Below are 13408 nucleotides of genomic sequence, written 5' to 3'. Positions count from 1 at the left end.
ATGTGAAAGTACACGTGGGCAGTAGGGCAGTGAGGGCTTTGAACTCCAGTCTACCTTGCTTTGTGTACTGTGATAAGCCAAGCACAAGGACACGTTCCAAGAGCGATTACAAATACAAAAAACAACCTGTTAAAACAAGTGTCAAGTTCAGAAAAAGCAAGGCTGTTGGCATTCGTGTGCATATTTTTAGGGTTATTCTTCTGTCAAACAGGTGATGAGCAAGTCAGACAATTCAGGGTTTGGGCAATGGCGGGATGTAGAAGGCAAGAACATTTTAAGGATTTATCTAATATGAAACTTCAATATGTAAAATGTAACCCCTATCTTTCCATTACGGGGTATAATGTGTGTGGCTGTGGGTAAAGGAACATCCGGGCAATAGGTTGAGAGAAATGAAAACTGCAATGGTGCATGCAACCGGAAGTTAGATCATTTATCCCACTTGCCTTTTGCGTCACTGGTGAGAATGTGGCATGTTCATCCACTGTAAGTGACCTGGTTAAGTATTATCTTAATGTTTACTCTGTCCAAATGACAAAATGTATTAATATGCATATCATTAGTGTTTTACTATTTTCCATCGTGCTGTAGTGAGAAGGCATGACCTATTTAATTTATTACGGTAAAAAAACCAAAATGAAGCTGTAAATACACCTTCTGGAAATGCACCCCTTTCACATTTTCCTTTGACTGTTTTTACACAGTTGGTCTTTCAGGAATAAGAAGACAAGCTGATGTCATCACCAGAACTTATCCTTCCACATGATCACAGGTATGGGCTAATTCTGCACTTGTGAGAAGTTTTTAATCTGATGAACAGAACAAAAGGGTTACTGTGATTCACGTGACATTTTTCCTTTAAGAGTTCCAGACCTTCTGGGAAGTGTCACTATCGCTGAACAGAGCAGGGAAAATAGCTGAAGCACTGGGAAACAACAAAACAGTGTCGTAATTCAGACATTTTTCTGCAAGGATAGTATGGGAATGTTTGGATTAACAATTGTTTGCATGCAGATTTAACAACAATTCTAAAAATAGGTGTTTGTTTTACATGCAAGGATGCAAAACAGGGCAACAAACCCAGAAGTGTTTCCATTTGTTACTTGGTTGTTTTTATTGCTTGTGTTTTGTAGTAGTTTATCCACTGGTTTGGCACTGTGGAACAGTATACAAGTGATGGGGAGTAGTGTTGCTTTTGTTTCTCCTCTGTTCTACTTGGGAGCCAGTCAAAGCACCCAATTCTCAAACATTCCTGAGCTAAAAATCTGTGACTGGGGACCGTAAATTACCGTCAGCATATTAAAAGCCAAATTAATTGCTAATTCCAATTCAGATTCCTTCAATTCAAGTGACTTGGAATTGATTTTAAAAAGGAATTGTAATTGGGGGGAAATTGACCCAGCCCTGCTTGCATTATCTCTCAGTTCTAATGTACTAACAATAACACAAACTACAGAAGGTGGATTATGCCTAATGGATGCTCACTAATGTTTGGAATGATTTGCTTGCATCCATTCCTATCTGTTTTTTATCCCATTTACCAGTACCTTCAAGTGTGGTGACCTAAACCGAACGTTTATTCTGAATGGGTTTTCACTGCAACATCTTGGAATAGCTTGACAAGAGGAATGAGACTGAGGGATCTTTGCAGGGATCATATATAATATATATAATATATATATAAAATTTTTTGAGCTCAATCTATAGAAAAACACCGTCGTAGATGATCTTAGGCACGCACCTTACATTAACATATATAAAGTGAGCAGCGGTTTTATGTTGATTAGATTTTATGACACTCCTGACAGAACTTAGGATTTCCAAGCCAGACTCTCTCTGGTGGAATATACAGACTAAACACACATTTTCAAATTCTCAAAGCAGGTTTATAGTTTGAGTGCATGGAAGTGGTTAAATCCAATCCTAGCAATTCAGTGAGCACTTCGGATTTTACCACAGGCCACGTTTTAGGTGAATACATTTTTTTGTGGTCAGTCTGAATTGTTAGAAATTGGAAATTAAATGACAAAAGATGTATAAATTTCCTTCCAGGAATAAGCTGATCAAGCAATGCTTTTTTTTTCCATATTTACTGGAGGGGCCTGCTGCCATGGAGAGTCACAGATGACATCAAGACCAAACAGCCAATAACAAACTGAGGGGTAGGTATCCAGCTGATATTAGAAATCATTAGATATTAGGGTAATTAGTGATGACAAAGGTATTTGTATTGGTTTACTTGACCACGTGGGCAATAATGTCTTTAGACTGCTAAATGCATTTCAATGAAGTACAGTTTGGAATAGAGCCACAGATAAGGCAAAAGATGCATGTTCAAGTATTTATTTATTTATTTAAAGAAAGTTAGTGTTAGCCACAAAACGGGTAAGAGAATTAATGCTACATTTACGATTCGTGGTGACTTTACAAACAGATACACACAGAAATGAAATGTCTCTTATGCTCCCTTCATGCTAAACAGAATGGCTCAATTTGTAGAACAGCGCAGAAACTGAATAATTAAAACGATTAAAACACAAGACAACATTGTTAATCTGATGTGTTTGTTTATGGTTAGATACAAATGACCTGCTTACATGTATAAAAGTATAAAATACTACCCAAAGAGATATTTACATATGTAAACACATACAAGACAAGCTACACATTTAATATCCATTTTTAATTTACATTACAAGACACAACATATTTAATATAAAAAAATTTTTTAAAAAAAGTTAACCATGGCTTAAACATTCACTTTCCTTTAACAAAATCAGTTACTACCTGTAGAAAATAGCTGGAAAACATTAACTTTTAGTGTGCAAATGTTTTTTTTTTTTTGTTTTTTGTTTTCCCCAATATGGAACTGCTACTGAAAAAAGTATGTACTGTAGTAAAGTATGTACATATTTATAAAGTAATGTCATTGTCTAGGTGTTTCAGCTGTTAAAACTAAAGTCTGCTCTTGAATGTGTATCGCAGGGTTAAGTGCAAGCATTTGTCTTGCTGTTTAGTGCATTTCGCCACAATTTGTAGTGTATTTAGGTGGTTTTACATTTTTAGAAACAGTAAGCAGCAGAATGTAAATTAATTTACAAAATGTAACTATCGACTTTAAGCCAATTAATCATCTGCTTTTTCTAATTGTCACCCAGAATCCTGTAGCCAGTGCAGTACACTCTTAACATTTACGATGGGGACGATCAAGTGTCATCGGTGCAATCCTCTAAATCAGTCCCAGAAAAAAAAAAAAAGATTACAGCACCCTCCCCCAAAACACAACACAGCCACAGCGCTCTATTTCTTCTTTCTTGTAGAGTACACAGGAGGGGTTCCACTGGAGTTACGCATCTGAGATACAGCTCTGTATCTTGTCCACCCACTGCTGAGCCATTTGAGCGTCTTGTGCACAGAAGTTATACATCCGTTTGGTTGTTTTCAGCTGTAATGATTAAAGTAAAAAAAAAAAAAAAAAAGTAATTCACCCACCAACCAACCAAATGGTACATAATCTAGTAAAGACATGCCCAGTAGGTTCTGGCTCTGTTGAATAAAAATGTTTTAGATTTGGGTGGCAGTTTGTCCTGAAGGCATAATGGAAAACACCTGTATGAAGATGCATGCAACAAGATTGCGAGTAACCTCGAGAGATGCTATGTACGATCATGACAGGTTATTATAACCCTAGATGGTTGCTGCGTCTGACACTGCAAACAACTGGAGTACCTGCTAAGGTGGGTATTGCTGCTCTGTTGTGCATTATACATGTTACTTTTGTTGCCGTGCTAAACAAATTACTCAGATTAAGACCTGCCACTAAAAAGTATGAACATATATGAACATAAAACCGAGTGCTAAGAATTACTAAGAGATAACCAGATTAAAACCTAGCGCCTTAACATACAACAAAGTTACTTGCATCAAAAAAGGCCTTCTCATTCACATGCTTGGGTGCGCCTATTGTAGGAGCTGCAGGAATCACGGATTCAACTTCAGCCAGGTCTATGTGTCCTCTGCAGTTAGTGTCTTCTCCTGTGTCATAGTACCTCAGCTGTACAACAAAAAGCAGTTAATCAGAATGAAGGGTGTTGCTGGTTTAGCACTGTGGTTTCCAAGTAGGGGCCACCTTGTTGGGATGTCTCCCCTCCACGTACCACAAATGGCATGGGACCAAGAAACACACATTTATACTAAAAAGTACTGAAAATACATTTTATTTTTGGCTGAAATGATTTGCCAATGTCAGCATGTGGTTTGATTTTACAGCATCACTGAAGCATGCAGAACACTTCATGGTATTTGAAACCTGATGCACATTTAGAACAAACATGGTGTTAGAGCTTGTGTAGCACATCAGATAAATGGTTTAGAGGCTCGTTAAATCCAGTGAAACTATTTTTAAACAATTCGAACGTTTTAAAATAAAAGGGTTATTGTAACGCAGTGATTTCCAGAAACAAAACAGTTTTTTTTTTTTTTAAACACTCTTTTGGAATACCAGAACTAAATGCAAGAGGACTTGGTAATACATGGCAAATAAACCTGTTAATCGACTTGATCTACTTTTTCGATCCCAACAACAGCCTCTGGGCTGTGTTTTGAAGCAAGTTCAAAGACAGAGGGAAATGTAATGATGAAAAACAAAGTAGAAACTAGCGCAAAGGTACTTGTTCAGTTACATCTTCAGAGCAGGATTTCTATTCTGTTAAACCAAGAATGCATTAGTGCTCATACATAACATATTAACCCCCAACCCCCATGTCAACAGACCTGATGTTTCGTGATGTCCAAAACAAACCAGCGAGGTTTCCAGCCTTTCAACAAAGCACCTCTTTTGAAGAGTATGCCTTCAAATGACCTAAAACAAATGATTTGAAATATGCCAAAAGCTTACAACAACAACAACAACAACATCTTCATTGAATAACACAGGATTTTTTCTTATTTCTTACTTTTTTTGTCTAGAAGTCAAAAGGAGACAATTTAAATCATATTACACTTTGTGGATAAGTTAGATAAGTGCAGAGTTTTGGTTCTACTGTGCTTTGCACATGAGCGGTGGTGACCTGGGTGTAGTGAATAAGGGTTAGTGTACACTGTACCTGTTTTCCTCATTCTTTGATGTGAACTGATTGTACAGTGTAGCAGCTCTCCTGTTCACTCCATTGGATACAGAGGCTGTGGGGCTGATCTCCTCTCCAAGGCTGCTGTCGGGCAGGTGTAGCATTGATCTTCTGTGAAAGGCCTGCAGGTTAGTGGGTATCAACCCTGAGGCAGAACTGGTTTGCTTGTGCAACTGGAAGACACAGACAGATCTGATGTTACAATGTGTGTGTGTGTGTCTCTGTCTATATATAGAGGATACTACATTATTATCGGTATTGCACTTATCTTGCTACCTGCACCAGCTACAATGTTGCTGAAGTTCAAATGTGGTTAATTAGGAGCAGGATGTTGATATAATTGTAAAAGAGCCAACTTTAGTACTTACACTGCTTTCTAATTTGATATCTTCTTTAACACAGACCTTTACTTTTTCTAATATCGCCTGCCATCCTTCCGGGCTTTGATTCAATTCACTCTCTAACCTTTCGATGTCCTACAATACAATAAAAAACATGTTATTTCTAACAGATACAATATAAAACAACTGGGCTATACAGCAGCACATTCACAACACAGCTGAATCCTTGTTATTTGAAAGGGTAAGTTACAAGTGAACTAGTTCCTTGCCACAGATGTTGTGCTATTGTTTTTGCATGTTTCACCTAAATAAACGCAACTGCACCTAAAGTTGCTCAGTATTGTCAAAGCTTTAAAAATTACCATCCTTTTCACCTGCTGCTGCAGGTAAACTATACCCAAGGAACTTCATGAAAGTGGCATCTACAGAGTTACAGTATTGGTTATACAAAGTAGTTTGTGGTACAGGTACAGCTTAATTAAATGACTCTGAGGGCTGTGGATGCTTCCTATAGGTCAAGCGAAATTGCCAAAATTTGAAATGTGATCCGGAACGCTGCTTTTTAAGACCCAGATTTTCTCCTCAGTGGGTTGGTTGCTAGGTGATTTTTCGAAGCTTTATTATTATAATGGTAACTAACTCTGGTCAAAATCTAGAAACGCACTTGATGCAAACTGAAACATTTACTATTACACACAATAGAAGAAGCCCCGTCAAAAGACTAGAGTAATGCTATTTGACATTTTCTCGACATGCAAAGGATGACTGCAGACTCCACATTGGATTCCTTTCTTTCCACACTCACTGCTAAGAGTTTAGTAATTGCATCAGGCTGTGCCCTGCTGACACTGCTGTAACATGGCCACACTATCTTCCTTTTGCTTGTGGAGACAACACAGTCAGACTCTTCTGGCGATTCAGCTCGAGTCAGACCCATTTTCCAGTCATAGGAAGGCCCGGTGGACAGCGTCTCTCCTGTGTAATAATCCCACTTTTTCAGGTTTGAGATGTTTATGCAGGGTTTTAATACTTGCTGCAAAAGAAAGAATAAAACAGCAAAAAGATGATGACAAAATAACACAATTACATTTGATAATAACATCAGGCCAGTGTTTTTCCACGGATACTGCAGATTTTAGTAATGTCTCAAAAGATCGAGCCACAGTTGTTCAACCTGCCAAGTAATTTCTTGTTTCCATTTGTTTAGTGCAGCTGAATGCCAAGGCATTGTCTAGACCACATTCTTTTAAACTGTCGCTGGAATTCTCTCAGACACATCTAGACCCGCGTGATCCGCAGTGCAATGGTCTGGGTAACACTGAGCACATCTGTAAGGAATCCTGTGTCTTGGGCACCCTGAACATGCTGCTGGAGACGTAAAGAAGGTTGCGTGCTCATCCAGCCTTTGCTGCTGATTTATATGCTCAGAAATATGGGTGAAACGTTCCTGGGATTTCCAGAATACATCTTGACTATGATTTATAGTTCAATTGAACACTATCCTCCAGAGCAATTCTCCATTATTTGTTTTCCTGTAAACTGTGTATCTGGAAGTCCCAGAGTGAGGTAAACTCAAATAGTACCTTCTTACATAGAAACAATTATTACAACTTAAACAGCAACTGCTTAACCCACGATATATTACATATTTTTAAAAGGGTTAAAGGAACACAGCACATATGTATACAGTTTTTTTCAAAAAACAGGTATAAACAAATCACATTTTAGTATAACACTGAACGTACTGAAAGGGCACTGCGGTTTTATTTGTATTATAATAAAACCATACCCTACATGAATTGAGAAGTAATCTCTATTTCATACCTCTGATTCTGTGGGTCCATAGAGATAGTTAAAGAATACAGGGCTTCTCTTATGCATCCTGTTAATGCACTCCCAAATACAGACCCCTTTCTTGGCCTGCTTGTCTCCTTTATCCTCAAACAATGTTCCTTTTATGAAGAAAAAACAATAGTAAATGTTAGTAACACAAAGACATTGCAGTTTAGTACAATAAGATACCACACAGTTTTTTTTTTTCTTTTCTTTTTAAATTTGCATTTGTATACCAGCATTCAAGCAATAATGTTTCACTCATCCACATTTAGGTTTTAAGTGGTCCTTGTGAAGCAGACAGCATCTGATTTGGGACTGTGGGAAATCGCAATCCGTTGTTTGTTTGAAGCACGAATCCAATAGCTTGGCTTGCCTAAATTAAGCATGTTACTAAATATTACTGAACTGCTGCAATAATCTGATTGCCACAACCTTAACCTAATCTTACCAAGTTCTTTTTTTATTTTTTATTATTATTTTACCCTCACTGGGGTAGAATGTCCAGTTATATATTTTCCCCTCACTGCAGCAATTCCCCACAGGGGAACTGAAGGTTCAGTGGGCGTCCTACGATCCGATGACCAAGCCAGCTTCCTCTTATACACCCAGGAACTCGAGAGTGAATACCAGCGAGCTACCGGCTCACCGGGTGCCTGAGCTCACCGGGTGCCTAGACGGTAGGGTCCGCTGTAGTGCGATGAGGAGAAACTGCCCCTTCTGGTTTTGCCTCCCTCACCCATGGAAGAACCAAGGCCAATGTGACGCTCCCTCCAGAATCCCCAAATCTTACCATGTTCTAGTCGTTCATAGTCGGACTCCAGCAGAAACGTTTTAAAACGGTTTGAGACATAATGGTAGGCCAGGAACTTCAGGTAGTATTGATTAAACTCAAACTCCATAGGATATAGGTTGTGTATCTAAAAAATAGATATATATATATATGATCAAAATATATATATATATATATATATATATATATATATATATATATATATATATATATATATATATATTATAATTTGAATGAAAATGTATGTTATAAAACTGAAATAAAGGCCAAAGACAAATAACTTACATGTATTTAATAAGACATGAAAATTAACCTTCAACACGCCAAATTATCTGTATTTCCCAGGAAGGATTTGTTTTTCAATAGTTATATAAATTCAACAGAAAAAAAGAATGAATTTACATGGCACGAAATGAAATGCTTACAGCTGTTTGACTTATGCTGTGAGTAACATCTGCATGAAACGGCCATGGCTCAAGTATTGTTGCTGTTCATAATAATTATGTGTTTTCTCTTGCTGTTTTTAAGCTGCATACAGCATTTTTTTTTTAATTTTTAAATTTTTTTTGCATGAAGAGTTGAAATAAAACAAGGAATACTACCCGTCTGGTTATTCTAAAGTCTAATATAGAAGAGGTATATTAATCCAAGATCAAACATAATATGAACATTTAAAAAAAAGGTGCAAAGGTTTGTGACATCATCATAGACACCCTAAAATCTCAGGTGCAAGCCAGCAGAGGCAGGCAGTATCAGCTGCAGCGGAAGACTGGATAGTCTTCACTTGAGCCTAACTGCCACCTGGACATCTTGGCAAAAACAGCAGCTTTTTGTGAGCTGATGCAGTTCTATTTTAAGAATCTGAAATTAATTTGCTGTGTTTATCGCACTTTAGAACTGTGACCAAGTCCGGGTCCTCTTGGCACTTAAATTCACATTGCAAAAGACAAATGAAGAAACAATGTGTTGATGTAAGTGTGTGGAATTCGTTTTTGGTGCACTCTGGAGACAGACACGCTCAGAAAGCTCACAAACAGATTTTGAGTTTTTGCATTTTCTTTTGTTTAAGCCCGTTTTCTTTAGAAACCAGGGATTTAAAAAAAACAATAAAAAAAAAAAAATGTATTTATTGTTTTATTCATCATAGCAATTTTGAAATTATTCTAAAATTAGGGTTAACCGTTTAAAAAAATCTAACAAAAATAAGAAGTTTGTTCTGTTCTAGAATGTCAATGACAGTTCTGAGCTCCACACACCAGTACTTAGAATAGAAGCTGCAGTGGTTTGTGGGGATTTAATAGAGTAGTGGATTTAGTAGTTACTATTTCAAACTCTAAATGTAAATTTAAAGAAAAATAAGTTCAGAACAGAAGGTACAATATAACGCACTTATTTCACATGTCTTGAACAATAATACATGTTTGGAACGTTTACAATTTATAATACATGTTTGGAACGGGTTTAGTGGGTGAGGTTATAGGACCTAAAAATGTTGGGAGTCATTAAAAAAAAACAAATAATTGCTGCCCTGGGGGTACTATTCCCAAACCCTTCAAGCATGCAATGACTTCATTACGAACCACAAAGTATCTATTTGCAATCTATAATAATAGGAGCTTGCCTGGTGCACGCAGTCCAGGAACTGAAGAAAAAGGGGAGTGAAGCCACTGCCCTGACTGCTGGGAGTCAGGTTACTGCGCTGGCTGAACTTGTGACCAAAGGACAGCCATTCCTTCTCGATCAGCATCTGAAAGCCTTCGAGTGTTCTGTAGAATGGGTCACTGAGCAGCTGCACTAGGGACACAACCTAAAAAAAAAAAAAAAAAAAAAAAGAGACAACGAAACCAAGAGTCCAAGAGTGTCTCGTTACCTGGTAACTGAAGATCTCGGTAAACTACTGTAAACCTCAGTTAAAAAGCCTGATCAATTGTCTAGTTAGCGTAAGAAATCTTGGACTGTAACGCAAGTTAACATTATGAAGTCCCAAGACTGGTTCTAATCCAGTGTCTGAGAAACCACCTGTTAATGTTTAGTTCCGCTGCGTTAATTCCCAATTAGAAGGATATATTGAAACCATGATAGTTATACCACAGCGTGCCCACAAGCAGTCATTAATACATCTGTTTATGTGTTTGGATCACATGTGTAAGTACCACCAGCTTAAACACATTGAAGGTTCACCAATACACTGATGGTGCCTCAGTACTGTATTATCTGTATGCTGTCCTTATTCTACCAGGAACACAAGGCAGGGCATGACCCTGAGCAAGTCACTTAACCCCTTGCGCTCCACTCTTCGGATGAGATGTAAAACCGAGGTCCTATTGTAAGTGACTCTGAGGCAGCAGTTGTGATGTGTAGTTCACCCCTAGTCTCTAAGTCGCTTTGGATAATAATAATAATAATAATAATAATAATAATAATAATAATAATAATAATAACGTTTAACCAGAAGATGGCAGTAATGATGCTTTTAAAAACACCTGCAAATGTGAGAATCTGAAAGTAACTTCCTGACCTACTCTAGGGGTAGGTGACATTACAGTCCAGGTTTTTGTTGCAACCATGCCCCTTAAATATTACATATACCCAAAGAAACCTAAAGTTCTTCTTAATAATTGAATTATACTTAGTAATCCTGTATTTGACCTCCAGGCTGCGTCCTTTATTAATTAGATAAGGAAACATACAGAGATATTTTCTAAATGCAGAGATATAGAGATAGTTTTTTTTCAAAAGTCTGAGAATTGTTATGTTTCCCATTATTTAATTAGGCCTCAATTTGTTGGAAAAAAGTTCTTTAAAATGTGCCAAATTCAGACATATCACATTTGTCAGTATTAAAAAAAAACCCAAAAAACCCACGTAGTTCTTTAAAATGTGCCAAATTTAGATGCTTCACATTTGTCAGTGTAATTCCATATCAATATACCATTAAATCATTAGATTTCTATTTTTAAAAGAATGAAAAAAAATTGTAATATTAATTTATAGGAATGTTAAAGTTAGGAATTACACTTTGGGCCTAATTGAATTATCCTTGTTCTAGGAAAAAAAAACACAAAAAAAAAAAAAAAAAAAAAATTGGGATACAGTATAAGTTTCTTCCTAAATATCAATGCCCATTTATCTATATTGAATTAAGCCACCGCTGAGAGTGTGTTCATTGCTTACCATTAAATACTGCCCAACGCTGAATTAAAATCGGACCCCTATAAAAACACTTAAGCAGACAATACCTGGGTAGAAATGTCCCAGCCATCTTCCAAGCTGACCATTACTGAAGAGCCACTATCGAGTAACTCTGCAAGGATCAGCGCGAGCTGCATTATCTTGTGAAGCTGTGGAGTTTGGAACAGAGAGGGGGGTGGTACAGCATGACATTATGGTATGATACTTAAAATTAACGAGTTGAAAAAATGACAAAACCTCAATGCTATATGCATCTTAACTATTTGGCAGTTTGAGAGAGAGAGACTGACAGTTTCCCCTGCCTTGAGTGACAGCACTGTACGAGGGACAGGTTACCTGCTGCACCCATTCGGACTCCTCCAATTTCTTTAGGAAAGTGACCTCATTGCCTGAGGGGATGGAGCTGGGAATGCAGGAGTGCATCAGCTTTTTGAAACTGGCTTTCACCTGCCTTACATCAATGCTCTCCACAGGCACAAGTTCGCAGTTCATCGTCAGGTCAAATTTGAATCCCTTAAAAAGAAAAATAATACATTACTGAGGGAAGACTGGTTCTGGAAATATTAGATCAATCTTAAAAAAAAAAAAAAAAAAAAAAAAAAGGGAATTGTCTTTGTAAGTTCACGTTGGCACGTGAGGTCCCAAGCATGCTCACCTACAGTACTCATCACTGTTCTAGTTACGTGAATGATTAAGTTTCAGGTACTTTCCAGGTGAATAAAGCAGCTAAATTAAAGGATACAAATCCAGTTTGGAAAAGCACCAACGCCAGCTTTGTAATGGCCACAGAACATCTTTCTTTTAAAAGTGGCAACATTTCAGCAATGATACTTGTTAAGCCAGGAACCACACAACATAACACCTTGACAGGGCTTTTTACTGCAGTCTCAGCTTAAATTATTATTTTTTTTCTAGTATAACATTTACACTTAGCCAAGTAATCTGAACAGCAATAAACCTATAAAAGAAAGCTGACAGCTGGGGTGGTTGGGAATGACACTGAATCGGTTTTATATTCCTTGTTAAAGTTTATAAATGCATATAATATATGCAGATGTATTCAATCCAAGTCCAGCACCTTTTCGTTACTAAATTTTGGTGTAATCTCATTTTCAGCGTTTTAAATTTTTCTTCTTTTCGACTCTTGATGTAAACTGATTCTCACCTTTAGGTGGGACTTCTCCCCGAATATGTAGAGCGCAGCTTGCTGTTTGAGCAGCTGAGCCTGCAGGGTTTCGCTGCTGACAGGCTGGGCAGTGTCTTTGCTTGCTAACCTCGCACCAACATCAGCAGTGGGAAGCTGATGACTGAAGCGGCTGCTGGATCGGAGACTTGCCCACACGCCTTAAGGAAAAAAGATTGAATAATTCTTTAAAAAAAAAAAAAAAAAAAACATACTAAATATTGCTATGATTAAGGCCCTGTGTAAATCGTGATTTCACGGGTTGCTTGGAAATCGTGAAATTAGCCAAATACCGTGATTTTTACAATATTCTTAATAAATACATTATTTCATAATTATTATTTGTATTTCATACCAAAAAAAAAAATCACATTAACGAAACTACATGTTTTGTGCCTGTGTGTACTATTAGCCATTGTGCCTCTGCAGCAGATCCTGCAACGTTACTGTAGATCGCTACCAAGAATCGGCTGTTGACAGGCATTTAGATTCAAGTATTCACCGAAAGAGAAAGGCGGAAATCCAGAGTAGCATTGCGACTGCTTTACTTGGAAAGAAACAAACAACGGTGACTTCCATGTTGCAAAAGTCCACTGAAAACCGTAAAGCACGAAACACATTACACTTTGACCTGAGAGAGGCGGTTGCGCAAACATCTCTCTTGAAAAACTGGACAACCAAAAGTTACGTAAATTCTTCAGACTGAGTGTAGCAAATGGTGGAGTGATTCCTTCATCAACCCAGCTGAGATGTGAATACTTACCTAAAGTTGCACAAGCAGGAGATTATGGAATTGGTAAAACACTAGTCAGTGGTCACTGACAAGTCGACTGATGCTCAAGATCAGTATGGGTTACACACAGGGCCGACGTAACCATAAAGGCAGAAAGGCGGCCGCCTAGGGCGGAAAATTGAAGGGGGTGGGAAAAACGGTACATAA

General features: G+C 37.7%; 1 protein-coding gene and 1 long non-coding RNA gene across 9 annotated transcripts in view; one reads left to right on the top strand and one right to left on the bottom strand.

Moving 5' to 3' along the window:
* Positions 1-222: 222 nt before the first annotated feature.
* On the top strand, positions 223-3445 carry LOC121329750. Of its 3 annotated transcripts, none has more exons than XR_005951805.1 (4): positions 223-486; positions 717-772; positions 2053-2162; positions 3321-3445. It is a non-coding gene; the product is annotated as an uncharacterized LOC121329750 (long non-coding RNA). The 3 variants fall into 3 exon arrangements; XR_005951804.1 differs by having other exon boundaries at positions 705-772; XR_005951806.1 differs by lacking the exon at positions 223-486 and adding an exon at positions 545-622.
* LOC121329748 (myotubularin-related protein 13-like) overlaps positions 2196-13408 on the bottom strand; it is a 126362-nt gene continuing 115149 nt past the window's right edge. For 4 of the 6 annotated variants that reach the window (XM_041275494.1, XM_041275495.1, XM_041275496.1 and 1 more), the window contains 12 exons: positions 12451-12629; positions 11622-11798; positions 11333-11434; positions 9715-9900; positions 8094-8220; positions 7292-7419; positions 6273-6500; positions 5495-5602; positions 5106-5299; positions 4774-4861; positions 3923-4054; positions 2196-3445 (listed from right to left, as the gene is read on the bottom strand). In XM_041275494.1, the coding sequence (XP_041131428.1) occupies positions 3347-3445; positions 3923-4054; positions 4774-4861; positions 5106-5299; positions 5495-5602; positions 6273-6500; positions 7292-7419; positions 8094-8220; positions 9715-9900; positions 11333-11434; positions 11622-11798; positions 12451-12629 (1748 nt within the window). In that variant the 3' untranslated portion in view covers positions 2196-3346. Of the gene's footprint in view, positions 3446-3922; positions 4055-4773; positions 4862-5105; positions 5300-5494; positions 5603-6272; positions 6501-7291; positions 7420-8093; positions 8221-9714; positions 9901-11332; positions 11435-11621; positions 11799-12450; positions 12630-13408 lie in introns of those variants that run through there. The other 2 variants (XM_041275498.1, XM_041275499.1) reach the window with 2 other exon arrangements.

This window comes from Polyodon spathula, chromosome 17, assembly GCF_017654505.1.
Source record: "Polyodon spathula isolate WHYD16114869_AA chromosome 17, ASM1765450v1, whole genome shotgun sequence".
Lineage (NCBI taxonomy): Eukaryota > Metazoa > Chordata > Actinopteri > Acipenseriformes > Polyodontidae > Polyodon > Polyodon spathula.
Note: the sequence above shows the minus strand (reverse complement) of the source record. Positions and strands in the feature narration are given on the sequence as shown.